General features: G+C 40.2%; 1 protein-coding gene and 1 pseudogene across 1 annotated transcript in view; one reads left to right on the top strand and one right to left on the bottom strand.

The window, feature by feature from the left end:
• DENND6A (DENN domain containing 6A) overlaps positions 1-24,991 on the top strand; it is a 49,690-nt gene that overhangs the window by 18,327 nt on the left and 6,372 nt on the right. The window contains exons 4-16 of the mRNA XM_075183270.1: positions 4,216-4,328; positions 5,569-5,649; positions 6,542-6,647; positions 8,564-8,643; positions 9,283-9,345; positions 9,609-9,664; positions 16,387-16,509; positions 19,085-19,180; positions 20,070-20,164; positions 21,248-21,313; positions 21,404-21,468; positions 24,647-24,736; positions 24,917-24,970. Of these exons, the coding sequence (XP_075039371.1) occupies positions 4,216-4,328; positions 5,569-5,649; positions 6,542-6,647; positions 8,564-8,643; positions 9,283-9,345; positions 9,609-9,664; positions 16,387-16,509; positions 19,085-19,180; positions 20,070-20,164; positions 21,248-21,313; positions 21,404-21,468; positions 24,647-24,736; positions 24,917-24,970 (1,088 nt within the window). The remainder of the gene's footprint in view (positions 1-4,215; positions 4,329-5,568; positions 5,650-6,541; positions 6,648-8,563; positions 8,644-9,282; positions 9,346-9,608; positions 9,665-16,386; positions 16,510-19,084; positions 19,181-20,069; positions 20,165-21,247; positions 21,314-21,403; positions 21,469-24,646; positions 24,737-24,916; positions 24,971-24,991) is intronic.
• Positions 12,243-14,862, bottom strand: LOC142099964 (cytoskeleton-associated protein 2-like; annotated as a pseudogene).

Below are 24,991 nucleotides of genomic sequence, written 5' to 3'. Positions count from 1 at the left end.
GAGATACATGTCACTTAAGCTAGGTACACACTACACTGTTTTCGTCCAATAATCGGCTCAAACAGCCGACATACGACCGCTAGGGTCCGTGTGTGCAGTGACACGATGGTCGAAAGTCTGCCCAAATGGACGATTGTCGCCTTATTTTGTTGGTCGTACCGTTTAATATTTTCGTTCCAATCTCGTTTCCGCTGTGTATTGTGTATAAGTTTCCGACCGATCCACAACAGTGAGTACGAGACTACAGTTATTGCTCACGACAACATGGCTGTAAAAAGTCGCTAAAGGGACGTCCGCTCTTCCCTTTATCGTCCTAAACAAGGCTAGTGTGTATGCAGTTCATGGACCAAGCGATCGGAACATCGATCGCATGTAAAGTCGATCGGCATAAAAAGTTGGTGGAAAATTCTGTAGTGTGTACCCAGCTTTAACCGCTTGATGACCAGAGAATTTTCGTCCAATGTCACCTTTGGTGATGCATCCGTTTAAATGGGATTACTTTTTTATTTCTTAGTCTGCAAAAATGAGTTTTATATTGTCATTTCTGAGGTAGGTAGGGGTTTTGTTTGGTAGCCAATTGGAATGACTATTTTAGAATCATTACCCAGGGGAAAGCAGGGAAAATGGACAACAAATAGTTAATATGATTTAATTGTGTAGTTCCCATGAGTACAACAATGCCAAGAAATATCCACTTAAGTTATGAACCCCCGCCCCAGCTCTGATAGTAATGCCACCTCTCCATACAAATAATGTTAGGGTAGTTGATTGAAACTTTGTTATATCTTTTCTCAGCAAATCTTTTGGAGGATATCTAAAATAATATAAGTGCTGGGGAAGACCCACTATTCTAACTCCATGATCACTCCCATGCATGAAATACAGGATGCTTTCATAATGCAGTGATACAGGGAATGGTGACATTCAGTCAATGTAATGTATATGTAAGAGATATAATTAGTGTCGCCTAAATACAGAAATAAGTTCTTTATAATTTCTGTGTGATTGGGATATTAATACTTAAAGGTTCAGGTTTATTTGTATAAATATGGAGGCCTGATATTATCGACATCTGTACTAGGGTGAAGGAATTTCGGTAATTGGGTCTGCTTTGGGCTGGTAAGATGATGTCTGCACTAAATTTCCATTAATTGGCTATATCCACCACCACAGTAATCTTTTAGGAGCTGGGTCTTGGATCTGTGTTAAGTGAATAGCGCTATTGGTATTAATGTAAATAAAATTTTAATTAAATTAAATAGAATTTAAAATTTGAGGATTTAGTCATTTAAAGAAATATAAATGTTTTCATGGAATCTCTTCTTTTTAAGAGACTTAATTGTGGAGGCAATGTCTTCCTCTAAAGGAATCCCAATTGTTCTTAGACACTCAGCCTGAATCTAAGAAAGAAACCACCTTTCTGTTGAAGCTGCTTACTGTTGATTATATAGTTTTACAATAATACCTGTCCAATGTCTGATGAATATCTCCGGCGTCTGATTTATTTTTTCCTCGCCTTGTGTGCATGAAATAAATAGGAGAAACTTTAAATGTTTATTTGCATATTGAGAAGACTTCTAAATTAAACCATCTCTTAGACCAAACTCTTCTCCAGATCAGACAGTTTGAATGACGCTAGTAAGTGATGCAGGGATTATAAAAGTATGTCTCCTGTAACATAACTACGTCTTCCTTTAGTTTATTATAATCGCAAGATACCACTTTTCACTTCTAGATAACATTAAAACCATAAACCTTATGGTTTACCATAAAATAAATATATCATACATGGCAGCATAAGAACAATAAAATGTCTCGATAGCAGTGTCTAGAGTTGGCTGAATAATCTCCAAACAAATGCACATAAATTGTATGTTATGGATCTCTAAATCAAGTCTCCTCTAAAAGGACCCCATAGTACTGTAGAAAGCCAGCAGTCCAATCAGAAGAAAACTAAGACAGCCTAATGTTAAAGCCACTATGTGGAGGGGAGAGCGCAATAGAACATGGGCTAAATGCTGATTTTACCATGGACTCAAGTCACCATATAAATATATGCGTTAGGCTAGCCATCCAAATTTATGTGAGGCCCACCAAACCCACTCGGTGTGCAGTTCAGTGTGGGTGGTCAGATGCTGTACTCTAGGGGCTAGATTTACTAAGCTGCGGGTTTCAAAAAGTGGGGATGTTGCCTATAGCAACCAATCAGATTCTAGCTGTCAGTTTGTAGAATGTACTAAATAAATGAAAGCTAGAATCTGATTGGTTGCCATTGGCAACATCCCCACTATTTCAAACCCGCAGCTTAGTAAATCTAGCCGTAATATTGGGAACATCTATGTTTACCAGGGTCAGCTGTACAGGACAGCACTGCATACATAGAGGCCACATTCCTAGGGTGGATGAGGGAGTGGTAACAAGCCCAGTAACGTTAGAAGTGGTTGTCCCTCCAGAATAGTATAAATAGTGTGGCTCACCCCTTTATAATGTACCTGGAGCCAGATGGGAAATCCTGATCTGTATCTAGTATGTGCAGCTCTTAGTGTGTCAATTATTGGGTTTCAGGAGTCTCCTCTTCTGCAAACATCAGGGAAAATCATAATTGTGGCTCTCTAAAGCCTTTAAAAAAAAAACACCTTGATTTTATACCAGTGGAACAGGATTGTAATACTCCTATCCCTTCACAGCCTGTAGTGTTGAGTACAGTCCTTGTTGTGCCCATTCCACAACAGAGGGATCATCAGAGTCTATTTAAGAGGTGTCTAAGAAGCCAAGACAAATAGTCCTCAATTATCAACAGTCTCATGGATCCTCCAAATCTGGGAATAATTTCACCTACCTCTGTTGTTGAGGTCTCTGTATGGGGAGAGAGTTTATTATCTTCACCCCCAACCTGTAATTTGCTGCAGGCTCCCCTGCAATGACTCAGGGTATTATGACCAGTCGGTTTAACTGTACACTGACCTATTGCCGTAATCTGTTTGTGGGTGGGTAGCAAATTTTAGAGGGAATATTTCAGCTTACACAGAGGCCTGTGAGTGTGTCAGGAAGGGGACCTACAAGACGATAGATATCTTCTAAATGCATTTGCCTGATAAAATTAGACTATTATCTGGTATCACATTCGTTTGGTACTATACATTGTAATATGGGCCAGTTGCCTGGTATTGCTAGAGGTATTGTAATGGTTAAGGCAGCTTTACATGATATGTCAAACTTTTTTTGTTTGTTTTATTTATGTTAAGTAATCTTAAAATGTCCTTTTAGTCATTGGAATGTCTTGCCTATATTCACTTGTTTGGTAGCGCACTCTAATAGAGTGTCAAACACTTACCTTGCATTCTAATCTCTGTTCTGTGCCCAGCCCTGCCCCCACCACTGTCATCTACCCAACATCAGCTTCCATTCTATATCTACCATAGCATCAATGTGGTACTGAAGTTCAATCATAATTGTGTGGAAAATAGAATTTATTAGGCACACTGATTTGATTAATAAAACAACATTACGTGCACTTCTTACATTCCATTAGAACAATCAAGACGGGCATCAATATTTAAGGGCTCGTTCACACGTGTCGTTGGGAAGAGGGTAAAAAACGCATGGTCACTAAGGTGACCTTAAGGCGCAATCAGACAGATACAAACCCGCCAGTTTCTTTAAAGGTTTCATTACTTGCGCTGGATATGTGCTTGTGTTATGAATATTAGAGTAAAAAAATAATAATGGTGCTTTTTTTAATGGATTGTCATACACTTTTCTCCACTGTGACTTAACATCTGATTCGAAAACTGTAAATGCTCCGTCAAGATGTTATTAGAACACATTGGTGAGAACAACGCCGGTGACTATTATCTGTACTAGATTAACGCACATGTCATGCATTTATTAACATGAAAAGAGCAAAATAAACGGAGAGCTGTGAACAAGCCCTAAATGCCTTGTATCAAGTGTAAGCTGCACTTTGACAGTTTCCATAGTACCCTCTTGTCTGCTGTTCAGAGACCAAACATCTTGAAGGTTACTGGGAAATTTCTGTGGTTTAGAAGTGGATACCACAGTTGTGGAAATAAAGATATATTTATTAATTTTGTGTTCGCTGAATGTACAGCCTTGCTTCCTGGTAGGCACAATGTTTCTGCTTTTCTCCTGAGAAAATGTCACAGTGGTTGATGGGTGTTTACTAATATATTTACTTTTTTGCTTATATTTAAGGCTGCCTGGGGGACACACAGTTTTGCTTCAGATTCCGTCAATCAGTTGGCAGGAAATCGTCCCTGCACTGTCTCTTGGATCAGACAGACAGAGATTCGCCGGTTTATTTAAAGGTTTGATTACTTGCCCATGAACTGTGACAGTGAACAAAACAATAACTGAATAAAGATGTTTTTGTGTTGTTTAAAAAAAGTGATCGCTATTGATAAGCAGCCCTTATACTTGGTGCAGACACAAGACTTGTTGGGTGACCTTGCATTGCAGTGTCCAAGGTCATGGCTATACCATTTGTAAACCTGTCTGATCTATGAGATCAAATAAGTTTAATATTGCAGGAAGACAAACCCCAAATTCCGTCTAGTAAGCTACTGGTAGAGGAGTTTAGGCCTTCTGTAAATCATTTATCACTTATGGGGTAGATTTACTAAAACTTCTACAAAATAAAAGTGAGTGTTACCCATGGCAACCAATCAGGTTCTAGCTATCATTTTCTAGAATGCAGTAGACAAATGGTAGCTAGAATCTGATTGGTTGCTATGGGCAACACATCCACTCTCTCTTTTTAGACGTTTTACTAAATCTACCCCTTAGTTAAACAGGTTAATCAAAAGACTGTCTTGGAGATATCTTTACAACTGCTGGAAATTGAGTGTGGGTCTCAACCTATTTCCTGAATATGCATTTACATAGGTTAAATTGCCTTTAAAGTAGCACAATATATAAAATGTAATGTTTACTTTGAAAAGTAAAAAATTGAGATTGCAGGTCGGCAAAATTCCTGACGCTTAGAGGGGGACTTCCTCCGAAGTCTAGAATTGATCTTGTGCACACACAAAACGTGGTCAGTTTAGTTCAAATTAGGCAGGTATTGTTTGTTTTGCCAGTTGTTCCAGTCTATATCCAGTTTGATTAAAACAGTATGCAAATTACTATTGGATAGTGTTCCACGCAGCCATGTCATGGCCCGAATATTGATCCACCAGATCTGTGACTGATTTGGCCCCAATGTCCCTCGCCAATTTTACCACATAGCTGGCCATTTCATGACCGGGGAAAGCGACTATATCTGTACAAGTCTGGGCAAGTTTAGTGGGTAATATGGTATCGTATGTAAGAGGCAACAAAGTGTTAACTTCAGAATAAATTAAGAGCCTACTCTAAATAATAAAGTACAACCAAATAGGTTGACATTCCTAAACAAAATAAGTTGGAGATGTTATGATAGAAAAAACAAATGTCTTTAGGGAGCTTGAGAAGCTTGACATAAATTGTCCAATTATCTACAATTCTATAAGTATGGAAGAAGTATTGATGTTTCTCTTTCTGCGGTTGTGTTTCATATCTATCTAACAGAAAGATCCATCCTGTTTCTATGGTTACGTTTATTTCCGACAAGTCCGGGACAAGTCTTTGAAAAGAGGCTATTTTCAAAAGGTAATTATGAACATGGCAGCTGCAACGAGCAGTCTTCCGCATGCAGATGTAATTAACCCGAGATCACCTCTTGCTGTCTGTGCGTGAGGATTATACGTGGCCAATCGGGGGCTGTTGCTTTCATGGCATTCCGATTCCTGTGGTTTTTGGAGTGAAGAGCAAGTGCTCACTTACCCGCATTTACCCAGACTACTCAACGCCCCGTAGTGTCAAATCCACTGATCCGAAACGCCCTGATAGCAAGTTGCTTGCCCTAACCTCTGTGACCAATCCTTTTTTTGTTTGTGTGCACTTGTAAACGTGGTGCAGGGCTAAAACGGAAAAATAATCTGCCAAATATTTGCCCAGACCATTTCCCTCTAGGATTAATGATTTTCCCGTAGTGACGGTGGATATGATCGCTGCTGAAGTTATGTCTAGTTTCTGTCTTACTGTTTCGGTTAGAAGTCATGTGATTTGCATGTACCGGTCATGAAGTAAGCAGAGGATCTCTGCCCAGTTAAACCTAAACATACAATGCATTTAAGGCAAAATAACTTGACTGACTAACCAGTAATAAGGTTGTGGGAAATCTTTGTTTAATATATGTACATATGACTCGCATTCCATTTATGTATCAACGTTTTGATGATATAATATAGGTGTGGAGTTGGGTTATTCATTTCTGAATAGTTTTGTAACCGTGGTATTCCCAGCAATAGCCTCTAATAATGAGCTCTCAGTAGAGATTGTCAATATCTTTCTCGTTCTCTCGCCATCCATAGGAGAATTGGCTTTTACAGGGGCCATTATGGGTCAGTATCTCCCTAGCGGCAGGTTCCAGAGCTTCGGAGTGTTCCATTCATTTGGAGAATCAAACCCTGACAATATTTATTTTTGTTTCTCTTTTCAGTCCTTAGTTTTGATAAGTAAACTGCCGTATATCAATTTCTTCCACACCGTGGTAAAGCAGATTGCCCCGGAGTACTTTGAGAGGAGTGACCCGTGCTTGGAAGCAGGTAACATTCAGTGTGTCATCTTCCTGTGTTAACTCTTTCAGGGGTAACTGAATGAGCGAGAGACTCCACCTTACCAGTGATTAAGGGGAGATTCAGTTGGCCGCGATGTCCAGCTGTGCGCGTTGCAGGCCGTTGCTTAAAGAATCTCCGTACATTTATTTTTTTCTGCGGGTGCGCGGACAAATGAACGGAGATTTCAGCCTGAACATCAGGGCAATTCGTGATCGAGAGACAGGTTGCGCTGAATTGAATCTCCCTCTAAGTGTATGTAGTGCAGTGTCCTCTGCCATTCATCTGCAAAAACCTTAAAGAAAACAACTGGTACTTAAAGAAACATCATACTACTAAATTCAATAAACATGTATTTTATTATTCATGTAAACAATTAAAGGAGTGAATACTTTTTTCCTAGTCATTCACTGCCGGCATCCTTTATACTCTGTATTGAGGTTCTGTATTTCTCATTCATCCTTTTTCAGGGACACTGCTAACCCTGGAATATAGGGGGCGCTGTGCTGAGGTAGTAGGCAATGGCTCTGTTCATTAATCATGATTGACATATGAAACTTAAAAAGGTTTGGTCTAAACTCCGATGTAAATAATCCATTTATACATAAAATGGACACACTAGGTGGACCTACTGCTCTTTTTCTGCTATCAACTTCCCTTATCTGTGTGTTAAACTCTTCACTACAACACATGCATATATTGTGCATACAGAATCTTAAGTGGCATATTTGCATATAGCAGTATAGTTGGTAGTGTCTAATATTGGGCAATTTTATTTATATTTTACATAGAGTATACAATTTTTACAGAGCTGTACGCAGAATAATTCAGATACCAATTAGAATTTCGAGCAAGTCTTCATTTTATTAGACAATCAGAGCCCTTAATGGGGTATTATATATAATGTGTTGCTGCTGTCAATCTGTCAGCAATCCACCTGTAATGAAGAACAGGCTCTGTGGTTACTATGCAGGACTGCTGCTTAGTGACCCAAGCACAGGGAACTCTGGGATTTCCCAGCATTCTCTGTGGGCTCCTCCCAAACCAAACAAAGTCCCGAGAGATCCTGCAAACCAACATGCAAATCACTTTATGCACTGAACTACTTACTATACATGCAGCTCACAAGTGCTCCTTTAAAGTTTTCCCCTCGTTCTGGGCAAACAGCATCCTTTGCTCCTCAGACTTGATACTTAGTGATTTCCAATAAGACTTTGGTTGACATTTTGCTTCTGACCTCACATTCTATAAATGAACAGCCAGTTTATGTATCGTATAAATAAGTAATAAGATTCTTTTTTTATCTCTGGTGAAATTTCACATTAAATCCTCCAGCATAAATACACAGCTATTGTTCCTGATTGATTTAGCACTATGCAGATGGCAGTAAATACATTTTTAAACCACATGATTTATCTGGATCTTTTCATCTCAGTGGACATGTTTTTTGTTGCACACCTTCTCAGCAATGACTGCTGCAGAGAACTGCAGAGGTTTGTTTTTGTTTAGTTTTTTTTATGCTTTAATATTCTGCAGCCCTCCAGCCAGACTGGCGACTCCATCTTTAAAAACGGGTTGCTAGCCGGCGCCATGTCTATTCTTTGGAAGAATTCATGTCCCCATACGAAACCAGCCATGGTGTGCCTGTAGTTGATCACTACATATACAGAAAGTGGTGCTTCCCTCTTTATATACATACTTTAAGATTACAATTAGGATTTTGGTGACTGCTTTTTAAATAGACTTAATACTAATTAATTATTAAAATACAGTGGGCAGTCCCGTCAGTGAGTGATACTGTTCATAAGTTATTGTATGATGAAGCTAATTCAACTGGTTTTAATACAGTTTTGCCATTAGATGGGTATAGTATTATAGTGACTGCATTGTCATTCTCCTCTCTGCAGCTTGCAGTGACATTGACCGATGGCTGCCGCCTCTCCCAGGGAAGACTCTACACCTGCCAATCATGGGTCTAGTAGTAAAGGTACATTTTTGTGTCCTTCATTATCATGGAACAATTTAAGAGTTAACTTTGAAAAATAAATGTGAGAAAGTAGAAGGCAATTGATTCACAGTAAGTGACCTTTTATTCTAATATAGAGGGGAAAAAAGTTAATATGCAGGTAGTGTTGATACAAGTAAGCCATCTAGAGGATTGGATCTGATGATTTAGCTTATGAGTGATTATCACCAGCATCCCTCCAGCTTCTGTCAGTCATTTAATTAGGCGTTTCACTGTTCAGAGACCCATTAGCCCTAAAAGTCACAGAGCGGAAAGAAAATAGAGTAGGGTATAGATCATAGGCAAACCGAGGGGGGTTTCCTAGTGCCTGGAAACCCCCCTCCAAGCCTGGGGCACTGTAAAATTGAGGTGGCTGGACCCTGCCCCTGCTTCACACAGCTCTGTTTGAAAATGGAGAGCTGTGTGCACCTAACAGTAGTGCACGCAGTATTGCCCATGTATATTAAAGGGATAGGAAGAGTTGGAGAGCAGCCAAGCACTGTCTAAAATTATAGCCACGCCTCCATGCATGCAGGTCACGCCCACTGGTGTGGTGTGGAAACCCCCGTCTACAAATGCTGCGTTTGCCCCTGTAGATAATATACTGATCCTTTTTATCAGGTGCGGATTCCAACGCGGCACGACAAGCCTGGCACAACACAGTTGGTGGAGATGACACAACAGGTAGGAAAATCGTGTGTGGACCTTAGCACTTCTATTCCTCACCTTATGTGCAGAAATAAAGTACAGAAATCTTGTAGGCGAATTTCTGCAGATCCCTTTACTGTTCTTAAACCTCTGCTGCACGTTATCTAAACTATACATTGGTTGGTGTTTTTACTTTAAATATAGTCACAATATAGTAAACTTTCCTTTTGACCCAATGTATTAGAAGAAAAAAGCAATTAACTATAATTACATCAAATTATTTTTCTTCTCTCTTTCAGACAGACGCACAAATCTCTCTGTCATTACCGACAATCCATGAAGTTGATCTATTCAGGTAACCGCATAAAAATGTGATTGCAACATATAGATTTATACCCTGGCTACACAGCTGCTTTGTTGATGGGAAAAGTAGTTATCATTAATTGCTATTGGGAAGGGGTCTCTTCTACAGATATGAATCATAACTCTTTGTGATGAGCTGTGTAGCGAAGTAGCTAAAGTGGCTTATTATCTTTTGTATTATGTGGTTCGTAGCAGGATGTAGCACTTATTGTAGCAATATGAATTGCAAGGACACCTACTTTAAAGCAGCAAGCCCACACATTTTATTTAAATAGCAAATTAAGTAACCTTTAAGCATGCTTCTGATCTCATTTTTCTTAGCTATTACAAATCAGTATTTCCCTTTCAAAATCTCTCGACAGCTTTCAGCATGTCTTGTGAATGCAGAGGGGGGGAAGGTGGGGATTTTACAGTACACAGAACAGACAGTGCTCAGAAGGGGGTTCCCAAGCTTCTGTGCTCACTATATCATGTGCCACGTGTCTGTGGTTGCCATGGTAGTCCATGACACTGCACAGAATTATGTAATTAGTAGCATCCTGAAGAAACAAACCAAGGAGAAATGGTAAATGCCAACATTCTATTTATAGCCTGCACAGTGATATTATTATTATTATTATTATTTTTTTAAAACATATAGTTCCCCATCTTTTTAATGGGATTACTGCATTAAGTTATTTACACATCAACGGGTAACGGTGGTGTTGCCATAAGCAGCCAATGTGTTTCTGACATTTTTTTTCTATTACTGTTTAGAAATATAAAGCAACACATTTCTTTATTTTTACCTCTGGGGTAGTTTTCATAAATGTCTCTGAATTATAATTATTACAGTCAAGCAATGGTTACTGGGATATATTTCCACATTAAGCCAAGTTTAAATATTACAAAGCTATTAAATGGACAAACCTCATTCTACAGTGAGAATTACTAACTTAGCTGTAACCATCCTTGAGTTAGAGCTGGTGTCCTTTATGTCAGCAATAAGCTTAAAGTGCTAGGCAGTTATAATACAAGGGTGTCGTCTCCTGCATCATACCGCTGATTGACGGTCAGAGACACTTAACTGCAGTTGTGTTGGGACCATAACTTAGTGCAATGCTGCATTGATGGAACTTAGGACTAGAGGAGGGGGTTTACAACTATAAGTAACTGTCAGCAGGTTTCTTATATCATTATGGACTTCTGTATGACCTTGAGATATCCATTGTGCTCTGGCTGTCTTCAGTAAACACATTTAAAAGTGCATCTCTTTGTCCAAACTGGCAACAGTTCCTACAGCTCTCAACACAATTACACTTCATAAGAGTGATTTCTGAGTGTTGCCTTTCTCTACAGATTAGAAACTAGAGCAAGTTAAAAAATAGGATTGTGCGTATGTGCATACAGACATGGCCAAAAGTTTTGAGAATGACACAAGTATTGGTTTTCACAAAGTTTGCTGCTTCGGTGTATTTAGACCTTTTTGTCAGATGTTGCTATGGTACACTGAAGTAAAATTACAAGCATTTCATAAGTGTCAAAGGCTTTTATTAACAAATACATTAAGTTTATGCAAAGAGTCAATATTTGCAGTGTTGATCCTTCTTTTTGAAGACCTCTGCAATTCGCCCTGGCATGCTGTCAATCACCTTCTGGGCCACATACTGACTGATGACCGGCCGCCCATTCTTGCCCAATCAATGCTTGGAGTTTGTCAGAATTTGTGGGTTTCTGTTTGTCCACCCGTCTCTTGAGGATTGACAAATTCTCAATGGGATTAAGGTCTGGAGAGTTTCCTGATCTCCAAGCCACTTAGTTATCACTTTTGTATAAGGCAAGGTGCTCCATCATGCTGAAAAAGGCATTGTTCGCCACTAAACTGTTCTTTGATGGTTCAATGAAGTTGCTCTTGGAGGATGTTTTGGTACTATTCTTTAGTCATGGCAGTGTTCTTAGGTAAAATTGTGAGTGAGCCCACTCCCTTGGCTGAGAAGCAACCCCACACATGAATGGTCTCAGGATGCTTTACTGTTGTCATGACACAGGACTGATGGTAGCGCTCAACTTTCCTTCTCCAGACAAGCGTTTTTCCAGATGCCCCAAACAATCTGAAAGGGGATTCATCAGAGAAAATGACTTTACCCCAGTCCTCAGCAGTCCACTCCCTGTACCTTTTGCAGAATATCAGTCTGTCCCTGATGTTTTTCCTGGAGAGAAGTGGCTTATTTCATCATCACCACTATCATCATCACCAGTTATTTATATAGCACCACTAATTCTGCAGCACTGTACAGAGAACTCGCTCACATCAGTCCCTGTCCCATTGGAGCTTACAGTCTAAATTCTCTAGACACAAACAGTCAGAGAGACAAGGGTCAATTTGAAAGCAGCCAATTAACCTACCAGTATGTTTTTGGAGTGGGGGAGGAAACCGGAGCACCCGGAGGAAACCCACGCAAACACAGGAGAACATACAAACTCCTCACATATAAGGCAATGATCAGGATTGAACTCATGACCACAGTGCTGTGAGGCAGAAGTGCTAACCGCTAAGCCACCGTGCTGCCCATATACAAAGTCCAAGTTGGTCAGTCTATGGTCTGTGCAGGTCCCTTATTTTCTTTAGTTGCACTTTTTGCAGTAATTTTAAGTGCATACATTTTACAGAAGATGTAAGCGTTTTGATGTGTCTCTGGGTCCTCCAGTTGAGAAATACCAGCAATACAGGGATTGTAGTCTTTCAACATGTCTAGAAACGTGTGGGATTTGCACTTCAAGTGGCACGAGCGCCTTACAGGTGTTAGGAATTTCTAACTCTTGACGCTGCGCCATCTGTAGCTCCTTCATTTTTTCCAGATGTGGGGTTGATTGAACGCTAAATCTTATGGCAGAAGATGCAACGTTTTCTGGCGTTTGCTGTGAGTTAGAGGGCAGAGGGCTTCTCTGGTGTGGACGAGTTCTTTAATTTAAATTTTGTAGCTCTTCTCCTGTTCCTCTTTTTCTTCTCATTTACAGCAGTTTTCTGTTGGCTTAAACTTCATTTCATCAACCTTGGACTCTTCAAGTGGAACTACTTCCTCTTTCTCACTTTCTTTTTTTCATGTTCTCTTCAGAATTAGTCTTCAACCTCTCCAAAGTATCTGGAAGAATGCTACTCTGTTCCTTTAGTGGCTGTGCACCCGCAGCCACAGTCTCCTCACATATTACAATAACTTTATCCAACTGCCCATCCCGCTGCTCAAGACATGCTAGACACTTCCAGTATCTGGAGAGCTTCCTTTGCTTCTGGAACAGTCTGGATATGTTTCTCTAGTATAGATAAAACTTCTTCCTTTGGACAACCCTCATCAATTAATTTCTGACAAAGATCTGCTGATTTCTTAATGTGAACACCTCCTGCTCATCCTCTTCTGCCGTGGTTACCCGGCACAGCTGTCGGGGTTCCTCTTCTGGTTTCTCAGACTTTGTTTTAAGTTCAGACCCTGCTTTCTGCACTTTATATGTAGAAGGTATGACCTCACAGATGGGGGGCCTCTTCATCACCTTTCCTTTTGATGCTCTCAAGTCTGCCGGACGAGCTTTTCGTTCTTCTGCTGACTCATTCAGTCTAGAATATTGGCGAGCGGTGGACAGTTGCTGAGCTGGCATGGTCTTCTGATGACTTGGCATGGTGTTTACAGGATGAGTTGTAGCGCTTTTGTTACTCTTTTATTTCTGGGTCACTTTTTGCAGGTCCATTTTTCATTATAGATTTAACGGGTTGTGGCCTCTGCATATTTCCACCACTTGACTTCTTTGGGTTAGTTACTTGTGTTGACCTCCGAACAGTCATCGGTTCTGACTTGCTCTTGATGACCAGACTAGTGGAAGCCCTCGATAGTAACCAGACTGCTGGAACCATTGGCCTTTTCTGTTTGACATCACTGGCAGAAGATGGTTTTGTTGGTGTCTTCAGTGTGACCATAAAAGTTTTGGGTCCATTTTCTACACTTTTCTGCATAATCCTGTTACTTTCCACAGTCTGGCTTTTGCCATTTGTGCCTTCAGTCGTGTTCCTAAAGGAATGCATCTTCGATTTGAACAATTTCCCCACAATAAGCTCCAAGAACAGGCTTAACTGACTGCTTTGGTTTTTCTTTTGCAGATTCCAGTTTTACCTTTTCATCTTTTAGCTGCTTCTCTCTCACACTAATGTTGTCCGTTCCGCATTGGTTAATAGAAGGGCTGTGAGCATGCTTATCTGAGCTCCAGGACTCTGTGCTATAGGATATCTCCCTCCAGCGTGTGGTGATGACCTTGCAAGCTGCAGCCTACCCTCAGTGAAAGGGAGCCTGGCGATTTACTTCCAGGACTGCTTCACTGTTGGTCGGCGGGGCATCCCCTCTCACACTGATGTTGTCCGCTCCGCTTGCTGGCCTTCTTGACACCAGGCGATCCTCCAAATGTCTTTGTCTCACTGTGTGTGCAGGTGCACTCACACCTGCCTGCTGCCATTCCTGAGCAAGCTCTGCACTGTTGGTGCCCCGATCCCGCAGCTGAATTAACTTTAGGAGACGGTGGTCCTAGCATTTGCTGGATGTTTTTGGGCGCCCTGAAGCATTCTTCACAATTGTTGAACCTCTCTCCTTAAAGTTCTTGATGATCCGATAAATGGTTGATTTAGGTGCAATCTTACTAGCAGCTTACTACAATCTTCCTTGCCTGTGAAGCCCTTTTTGTGCAAAACAATGATGACTGCACGTGTTTCCTTGCAGATAAACATGGTTAACAGAGGAAGAACAATGATTTCAAGCACCACCCTCCTTTTTAAAGCTTCCAGTCTGTTGTTCTAACTCAATCAGCATGACAGAGTGATCTCCAGCCTCGTCCTCTTTAACACTCTCACCTGTGTTAACGAGAGAATAACTGACCTGATGTCAGCTGGTTCTTTTGTGACAGGGCTGAAATGAAGTGGAAATGTTTTTGGGATAAAGTTCATTGTCATTGCAAAGAGGGACTTTAAAATTAATTGCAGTTTATCTGATCACTCTATGATTTTCTGGAGTATATGCAAATTGCCATCATAAAAACTGAGGCAGCAGACTTTGTGAAAAATAATATTTGTGTCATTCTCAAAGCTTTTGGCCATGACTATACATGCATCCATACATCTTCACACAGAGGTGTTGCTCGTGTGTTAATTGGATATCCCAGCATGGTCAAGGTCATGTAGACAACCAGGGCAGTCCAAGATTTTTATACAAGTATGGGTAGCATGGCTTTAAGAGAAGACTTTGAAACTGAATAGTGAACCTTGGGGCACTTTGGCAGGAGCTTCATTGACCAAGACAGCACAGCTTGCTAATGTTTCACGAGCAATGATGCCCAAGATGATGTCAGAGTGGAACTCGGAGGGAAAAACATCATCTGTAAGGAAGGGGCATCAGTGGGTGGTAATGCATACCTAGATTGTGATCTCTATGTGTTCATTCGAAGTCTGCGGTAAAACCATTGGGGCACTACAGATCAATTGCCTGCAAATTTGAAAATTGTGGCACAAGCAGCCACATTAATGAACAACGGTCCGACAAGAACTCCACAAATCAGGAGATCGCCATCCAGTTGCAGCGCATAAGCTGCTCATCACACCTGGCAATGCTCATTTGCGAATTTAGTAGTACAAAGAGTACAAACAATGGATTACTATACAATGAAGAAAGTGGACAGGGTCAGATGAGTCGTCCTTGCTCTACTGGATAGTGGCTGGGGATGGAGCAGATGTCGTGGTGGATATGAAGTTATGATGGTGCAGAAAGGGCCCCATCACAATCTTGCTATGTGGCCCTGAAATTTCTAGTTATGCCACGGTCTACCAGCTATGATCAGCAATCCAGTGTCTGCACTCCCATATGAGGAAACTGCTTAATTTACAATAAAATAGGATATACAAACTGGACACTGTCACCCAGGGGCTCGGTGAATGCTGTAGTACATTTCTTATTTAAAAGTTACTTTTGTTACTAGTGACTACTCGTTTTGTTTGGGGTTTTTTTTTGGTTCCATTGCGTTCTTGTATTTTATCGTTTTCATTGGGATCCCTGGGGGTCCCAATGAAACGGCGGGTTTAAAAAAAGTGGAGATGTTGCCTATAGCAACCAATCAGATTCTAGCTGTCATTTTGTAGAATGCACTAAATAAATGGTAACTAGAATCTGATTGGTTGCTATAGACAACATCTCCACTTTTTCAAACATGCAGTTTTTTTTATTGAAATTTTTTAAAGACAAACATGCAGTTTAGTAAATATACCCTTTGGAGTATTTCTGTTCCTTACTTAGTCTGGGTTCAAGCTTGAACATAATATACATTCATTGTATTCAGTGACCATGTTAGTGAGCATTGTATTTTTCCCTCCTTAAATTGATCAGCTAATTGGAGATGATGGCCAGTAAGCCATTTATGGACGTGTACTTTGCAGCATATGTTGGTTATATAAACGTTCTATTCTCATTTAATTTAAGAATTGTGCCCCAAAACGTTGTGTTTTTCACTGATAGTACCGCAATAAAGAAAGTGTAACAATTTCACAACTGTTCACAGTTTTATGAATGTTTTGCATGTAGCACAGACGACTGACATGCTCCCGGGAATCTGACATCTGTGTGACATTAATGTGCTACTACCTCTTCCCAGTGCTTCATTGATGCATTACATTTAATTTTTCAGAAATTAACATAACGCTGGGTTTTGCAGGTGCTTCTCGCCAGTCTTCTTCCACATTCAGCTGCTTTGGGAACTGGTGTTATTGGGGGAACCCCTTGTGGTTATGGCTCCTTCACCATCACAGTCTTCAGAGACCGTTTTAGCTCTTGTCGGGTAAGTTTCTTGTAACCATAGATTCATTTGTAACTGGATGTATGGTATTGAGTCATTCAGTTAATCTATAACAAACACTTTTGATGTTGGAAGCTTTTCCATCGTAATAAATATATAATGACTGTTGCCTTTGACATTCTGCTTGATTAATTAGTCGATGTCTTGGTAACTTTCTGTTCGTTCTTAGGCTGCCAACTGTAAAAGTGCTTATTCTATCAGTCAGGTATTTTAATCCACTATTAGCTTAATTATGTAGATCTATGTTGATCCTTAAACTTAACTGTGTACGGCAGTATTTAGTCATTTTCCAAGGTGGTATGTTGACATAATCCTGTGGTTCAAAGACCCTTTCTTCCTAAATCACCATCAGTTCTCAGGGTGTATGCTGATGGGGTGCACCTGCACATGCTGTTCTAACATTTTATTTATAATGTGTTAAAATATTAGTCTGTTTTAAGGGAGTAGGTCACCCACAGCAGTGATAATTTAGACTATGGCAGCAGAGGTGATCTTTCCTTTAAAAACAAAAGCCACAAAGCAAAAAGCACCGTAAAGGTAGAGGATATTTGGACATTTCCTTTCCATCCTAAAAATAAGAAATGTTTCCCCTTTTGACACAGACATTCCTGCTACCCGCTAAGCCTGATTTGTGTGTATTCTAACCATCCTACCAGTTTAACCCCTTTCTGTTACTGTCATTGCATTTACATTCATGTTGGGTCAGACATGCACTGAGAGGGTGTAAATTTATGTCTGGTCAATTTTGGGGTTTCTCTCTTGGTAGATATATAACAGTCCAGATACCTGGAAGGGAAGAGCGTTCTCAGATCTCCCCTACCTGTCAATTATGGATTAGATAAAGTACAATCTGGATGGATCGAGTGTTGACTGACACATGTCCGTTGCTGTTGGATCCAGTTGACACTAAACCTTATCTTTCCGTGCTGGGAATAAGGGAGATGTAAGAGGTTCTTCTGTCTTTTTAAAAAGCAAAACAAAAAAAAACACAATTTAAAACGAAAATATTCCCCTGTTTCTATGCCCTAGACCATATCTAGCATAACCTACATATTTTGCATCGCTCTGGAGAACTAGTATATGATTGATTTATTTTCTGGGGTTTCACTAGTTGGCTTAAGCTAACACTAGGAAGTATAGTGGGGTATTTCATATTTGTTTTATAGCTGCAAAACAACCTAGGACAATATATCCCTGAGGTGTCCCCTCCCTCTAGCCGGAGCCCATGCAGCCATTTTACCGGAGCTCTGTCGCTTCAGTAAAACAGAACCGGCAAATTGAATATGTTAAACAACGTTAAATGGTGGGGGAGAAGGGGTGTGAGCCACAATTTCTGTTTTGCTAGGTGATTGTGTAGTTTTAATGTCCTTTTTTTCATTGTGCAGGTCTTCTGTTCTGATTAAAAAAATTCATAAAAATTTTATAGTATTCCCAAACCTCTGTCATGTAAGGGAAACACAACAAAACTTAAGAGTGCTGTCTGGCTGCAAGATGTAAAATATCACTGGTCCGGGCGGGGTTAAGTGTATATGTATCGCCTACACACAGTGACAGCAGCTGTTAGTGGGCGGGTACTAATTATGCAAAGTCTCTTGGCCTTGGACCTCCCAGAGGAGATGTCCGAAAAGTAGGCAAGTTTAGCTTCAAATGTGTGTTTTTTCCAAGCTTGGATTATCCTTTTATAACATGTTACAGTGGCGCCACCTGCTGATTTGCTTGTTAAATATTGAGCGTAAAATCACATTGATGTAAGTTTGCCTCTTATTTCTATTTTGAAATAAGCAGTACCACAAAAATACAACTTCAGCAGCAATTTATATAGCACCACTAATTCTGCAGCGCTGTACAGAGAACTCTCACATCAGCCCCTGCCCCATTGGGGCTTACAGTCTAAATACCCTAATATACACACACACAGGCATGCACAACGCACACAATTAAGTCCAATTAACCTACTAGTATGATTTTGGAGCGTGGAAGGAACACAGAGCTCTCGGGGGAAACCTATACATACACAGGGAGAACATACAAACTCCACACAGATAAGGCCATAGTTTTAAATTGAACTCATGACCCCAGTGCTGTGAGGCAGAATTGCTAACCACTAAGCCTTGCTCTGCAGAGAATCTATTTATAATTTTATATGGCATTAGTTTAACATTAAAAGCCAAAGATAACTTTTTACTTATTTCTGAGATAAAAAAACAAACAAAAAAAACCGCAGATCTCCTCCGTTAATTTTCATCACAATATTTCACACAAACTATTGAACTTTTTCATATTAACACAGTGCAATTGGCTCAAATGGCCTGTAACTCAAAGCAGCTAATCAGAGGTTTGCTTTCATTTTCTGCAGCGCTCTAGAAAAATGACAGCTAGAATCTGATTGGTTGCTATGTCTTCATCATATTTCTTCACACTACACCATGTTGTTGAGCACCCCTCTGTGTATCAAACAATGGTTTATGTTGACAGACAAATGGATACGGTGCATCCTTGGACTTGACAGTAGCTGGGAACTCCTTGTTTGTAATGTTTCTATCTTTTCTGTGTGCAGATGTATTTCTCCGTTAAAATACTGCAGCGATTTCAGACCGTACTTCACGATCCACGACGCAGAATTCAAGGAGTACACCACCCGCACGCAGGCCCCGTACGTACTCGCATGTCATTTCAAGCTGTGCATCATTGAGTATATTGTCCAATTGGGTATATACTTCTATCTTGTGCTCTACACTGGTGTTTGTACAGCTTGGGATAATATAATCAGTGTGAACAAACAGTATTCTGTTTCACATAGTCCTATATATGCTTATATGAGGGTTTCCTGAAAGTCCATGCTGATGATTTTGGTGTATATAAATCGAATATCCCTTTGTACCTTGTTATATTTTTTTTGGACTGTTTGTATTCACCTGTTTCAGGTACAGACGCCAGTTCCCTTTATTAACGTTTTTTATAAAGTTGGTGCTACCATGTTAACTGTGAAAGGGAATCTACCACCATTAATTGCTGGGTATACACCTATGCAATCTTTCTGCGATGCGATTCTTGTAGCTGTTTTACCAATGACTGAGAATATTGATGAGCCTGCAGATTTATGTGTACACACCTACACAATTTACTGTCAGATCTGTGCTCTTCATCTCATAACCCTCTGCTGAAAAGTTTGTGACTCTGTACACTCTACAGATATCTGCCTACACTGCTGGCTGTGAGTGCGTACACACTTCCACATTTGCCCGACATCGTTGATGGTGATTTTTAGGAAGTTTAGAAAATCAAATCAACAGATGCAATGTGTTTTGATGCGATAATACATGATCATGGGAGTGTACACACTCTGACCAAGTGGTCGTTTATCGCATGAGCTGCGCGATAATTGCATCAGTGTGTGCCCAGCTTAAGTCAGCTGTACTTAGCATGGTTATCTTGTGCACATCAATTGTCTGATTAGTTTCACTTTCCCCATAGTCCTCATCCCCTGGTACACACCAGTATACTCTCTTATCGCTGCTGTAACCTTGTGTCCCTCTCCTTAGGCCGTCTGTTATCTTTGGTGTCACCAATCCGTTCTTTGCAAAGACATTGCAGCACTGGCCTCATATTATCCGCATTGGAGACGTGAAACTTGCAGGTAACATATCTTAATCATTTTCTAAATTTAAAAATACATCTCTAATTACCTACCAATAAATTGGATATGGTCTTTAGAAATACTTATACTTTAACGTCCCTGTTCTATGTTATGTCAACTGATGCACCGGTAATTCAGATATTCGTTCTTATTATGTACAATGTATTAGAAACACAGAGTGTCGTTAGTTATTATAGGTTACTGTGTGTAGGAAGTGATACTTACCTATTTGCTATACCTGCCTGGTCCTAGGACCAGGAAGTCTCTTTTTGGAAGTGTATGTCCCATTCTGCCAATCACCCCGGGACAGCTGGATCACTCGTCAGACATGGGCTTGACTTCTGGGTTGATAAATGATCAATTTTTCCTTTATATCCATTAATAGATCATCCAGTTGTATTGTATTCTGCCTGGATGTGACCTCATAAAGTCACATGCAATATAGTGGATGGTAAACTTTTGACCAAAATAGCACTGTGTGGGGCTATCGTAAGTGCGGGCTGAGATAATCCATCAGAGTAAGAATATATTCAGTATAAAGTGATGGGTGGTCCTGTGCTTGATACTATCAGTCATATAAAGAGACATGTGCGATGTTAGCTGGGATCAGAGCCACCTATTCCTAAACAAAGTAAGGAAACGTCAAGAGTTCAGTTCTATCTTGTATGTAAAACTTCAAAGAAGGTTCTCATATTCAGACAAAATTTAATTTATTAACTTATACGAGCCCTCATCCAAGTTTAGCTGAAAGTATTGCTTTATCTTTTTCCCCTACTTTGGTGCCATATCTACATTCATTTTATATGAGCACAACCCTTGGATATGACACACAGCTGCTCTGTCACTATCATTTCATCCTATGCAGGGAGCACAGCAAGTCATTGAGGTCACTTCTAAATACCCATACAGTAGAGTGCAATATTCCTTACAATACACACGTTTTGTTAATGGGCATTCAAGTGACGTTAGAATTTAGCAGTTACAAGCGATGACCTCAGAACTCACTGTTTATACAGATATTACTTCCAGGAATGTATGGATATATTAACCACTTGTGCATTATATACTTATTCTATATTGCAGGAGATGTTCCCAAACAGGTGAAGGTGAAGAAGCTGAAAACACTAAAGACCTTGGACTCTAAGCCTGGTGAGTGTTTCTGTGCTATTTCACTATGCTTAACGTGTTGTTTGAGACCGTTATGTGTTTTTTATCTTTTATGTTTTATTTTGCCTGTAGGAGTTTACAGCTCTTATAAGCCATATCTGAACAAAGATGAGGAGATCATCAAACAGCTGCAGAAGGTAATTCTGTTAGATTGTTGTGTTTATTTTCTCACTTAGACTTAATGAAATAGTCAGTAAAGACAAGTACGACTACCTCTCTCTCATTTAACTGCCCCTGTGTAATACCCCTCTCCATCTCCGTCATCTTCAGCCTAGTCAACTGCAAGTGGTCAATATCAAAACTATTTGTGTGCAATACGCCTGTCTGCACAAGTCTGGCTTCTTAATCAGTATAACTGCGGCATTTGGACCTGTCGGACTTAGGGCCTGATTCATTAAGGATCTTAACTTGAGAAACTTTTTATTTCAGTCTCCTGGACAAAACCATGTTACAATGCAAGGGGTGCAAATTAGCATTCTGTTTTGCACATAAGTTAAATACTGACTGTTTTTTCATGTAGCACACAAATATGAACTTTAAAATTCAGTGTACAAATAAGCTATCAAGTATTTGTGTGCTACATGAAAAAACAGTCAGTATTTAATTTATGTGCAAAACAGAATACTAATTTGCACCCCTTGCATTGTAACATGGTTTAGTCCAGGAGACTGAAATAAGAAGTTTCTCAAGTTAAGATCCTTAATGGATCAGACCCTTAATGTTTAAATAACAGAGTGCTTTCTAGTAGAGAAGAGAGGTAGAGTTCCTCAATCTTCAGTTTACTGCTTTTTTCACATAAGATTAGTTGAAGTTTAGGTTCAACAGTCATCAAATACAATTTATGTGCATAAACGAACAAGTCTCTAAAGTCCAACAGTTTAATTAAAGACTTCATTTCAGGGTGAGAAACTTTCACATTAGTTATAAAATAAAGGATTCTTGTCGGCTTCCCTACAAACTGTGCAACCATTGCTTCCTGTAAGAGAAAAACCACTGCCTGCAAACTGAGGAAACACGAAAGAAGGAACTATCGTCTTGCTTCACCGGAATATCAACAGTTGCTAAAATGTGAGATGTTCGTTTCATGCCGCGTATTCTCCCAGTGAAAGGGACTAACTGGTTAATCAGCCAGAAGGGCAATGTGGCATCCTGTATGGTTCCGGGAGATGGGAGACTGACCCCAGTTATCACTGTCGTGGCTCTCCCAGGCGTGACATGTTTTTTCAGGACAGAGAACACAGTCTGCAGCCAAGAACATAATGCAAAGCTGTGTGTAAGGAATGGCGCCATACGGGGAGAGATTGTGGTGACAGATTGTGCAGCTAGCAGTGTCATGCACGTCCTGCGGGACAGAATATACATTGCAGTAACCTATAGAGCTACAAATGGCATTAACAATCAAAGGGGCGTTTTACCCTAACATTAATTTAAACATGACAAGTGAAAAAAGTACTTCCTTGTCTGAGAGATGCTTTGTTCAAAGCATATATAGTACTTTTGCAAAGTTAAATAGCCCCATGTATTTTTTATTTTATTTTATTTTTATTTTTTAAAACAAACAAAAAAAATCCTTCACCTCCAGCTATCAGAACTATTATTATTATTACCATTTATTTATATAGAGCCACTAATTCCGCAGCGCTGTACAGAGAACTCACTCACATCAGTCCCTGCCCCATTGGAGCTTACAGTCTAAATTCCCTAACATACAGACAGACACACACACACACACACACAGACTAAGGTCAATTTGTTAGCAGCCAATTAACCTATCAGTATGTTTTTGGAGTGTGGGAGGAAACTGGAGCACCCAGCGGAAACCCACGCAAACACGGGGAGAACATACAAACTCCTCACAGATAAGGCCATGGTTGGGAATTGAACTCATGACCCCAGTGCTGTAAGGCAGAAGTGCTAACCACTAAGCCACTTTATAGTTCCTTTGCCTGTTACCGTCACATTTCAGAAGATAATTTTCCCTGCGGTTCTCTGTTGTTCCAGAACTCACAGCCTGAAAAATAGTTGTCATTTGCAGGAGTGAGGTTGTAGGCTGTGATGTGAAGTGTGATATTAAGTCATCTCGCTGAAAAGTATAGAATTCTTACAAGTGTTCCTCATCTACATGGTCCGTGGTACATCCGCGTATCCTGCACACAACACAAAATCTTTTCTTTTTTTTTTTATGGCAAGGCCCTATATAGCCCAATGTGAAATTAATGCTAGATGGTTTGACATATGGCATAGCTCAATCCTCCCGTCATCTACAGCAAACAGTCTGCTCTCTTTCAAAGGACACCATCGTGCCGTGCTCATTGGCACAGGACCATGTGCTTAATGCTGCTACCGAGGACACAATAGCTGCTTGGATTATTAATAATAATATTGTCGTAACCTCCAGTAGCCGATTTAACCCTAACACAGATATGCTGTGTGGAAGCAGAAATGATAAATAGGCAGCAACTTCACAGAAGTGTTAAAATGTTACTATTGTGTTACATTAAAAAAAAATCCTATGAGTTTTAATTTCAGTTTAACTGTTGAAGTGTAATTGAATAACCCCCACCCACATTTTTACTGTCAGTAACCTCTAAAACCCTATAACACAGGCCGTGTTGGGTAGGTGGGTATTGATATAGCAATTGCAAAAAAAAGCTCAAATGACAAAGCCTAGTATGTCAGTTATGACTCTGTAACATCATTGGCCATGCCGTTGTGTGTGAATATAGTGCTGCACTCAAATAACTGGCCTGGTACTTCCATTCAGGCTTCTGCAAGAAACTCCACTCACCTAGCAGTATGATAGGGCAGACAGCACACCTGTCTAGGTACAGTGCACCTGTTACATGCAAGAAGAAGTCGTCTGGTGGGCTGAACCAATCATATAATGCACATTGGTTCACTAGGAGCCAATGTCGCATTAATATTAGTCATGAAATTCTCCCCTAAGTGCCACTGGTTCCTAGTGAATTCTCAAAATCACTGTTTTCACAGTGTGTAGGTGATGGGAGCTGTTTAACGATAAAATCTTACATTATTAAGCTCTGTAATCAGCTGATTTTGAAATATATGAATCACCAATCATGGTTTTATGCAATTTGGAAGATTTGGTGGAGCATAACTCTAAAAAACCAAAATATTCCAATTGAACATGTCAAACCCAACGTGGTATACATTTCTGGGACGTATTTTCCTTTTTCTTTTTTTTTTTTTTATTATTTAATCTGGTCACTGTGTAGGTGGCCTGTTCTCCGTGCATGGTATATATCGAGTCTAATGAGGTGGTTTGTGTCATTATGCTGTACCATTGTGTTTCAGGGTGTTCAGCAGAAACGGCCGTCAGAAGCACAGAATGCCATTCTCCGGCGTCATTTCTTGGAACTGACACAAAGTTTCATCATTCCTTTAGTATGTGGCTGAAATTCGCCCCCTTGCCTTGCCCCCCGCCCCCTTCCCTTGCCCCCCCGCCCCCATGCCTTGCCCCCCGCCCCCTTCCCTTGCCCTTATTCACTCTCCAGTTATTTTCTTTATTCTCTTACCGTCTCAATGTGATTATTAAATTTGTGATAATTTCTTGTTTGCCTATAGGAGCGCTACGTGGCTAGCCTGATGCCTCTGCTGAAGAGTATCTCTGCATGGAAGGTGAGTTACTATGATGATGTT

Source organism: Mixophyes fleayi, chromosome 8 (assembly GCF_038048845.1).
Source record: "Mixophyes fleayi isolate aMixFle1 chromosome 8, aMixFle1.hap1, whole genome shotgun sequence".
Taxonomy (NCBI): Eukaryota; Metazoa; Chordata; class Amphibia; order Anura; family Limnodynastidae; genus Mixophyes; species Mixophyes fleayi.
The sequence above is the reverse complement of the archived record's forward strand: the minus strand, read 5'-3'. Positions and strand labels throughout refer to the sequence as shown.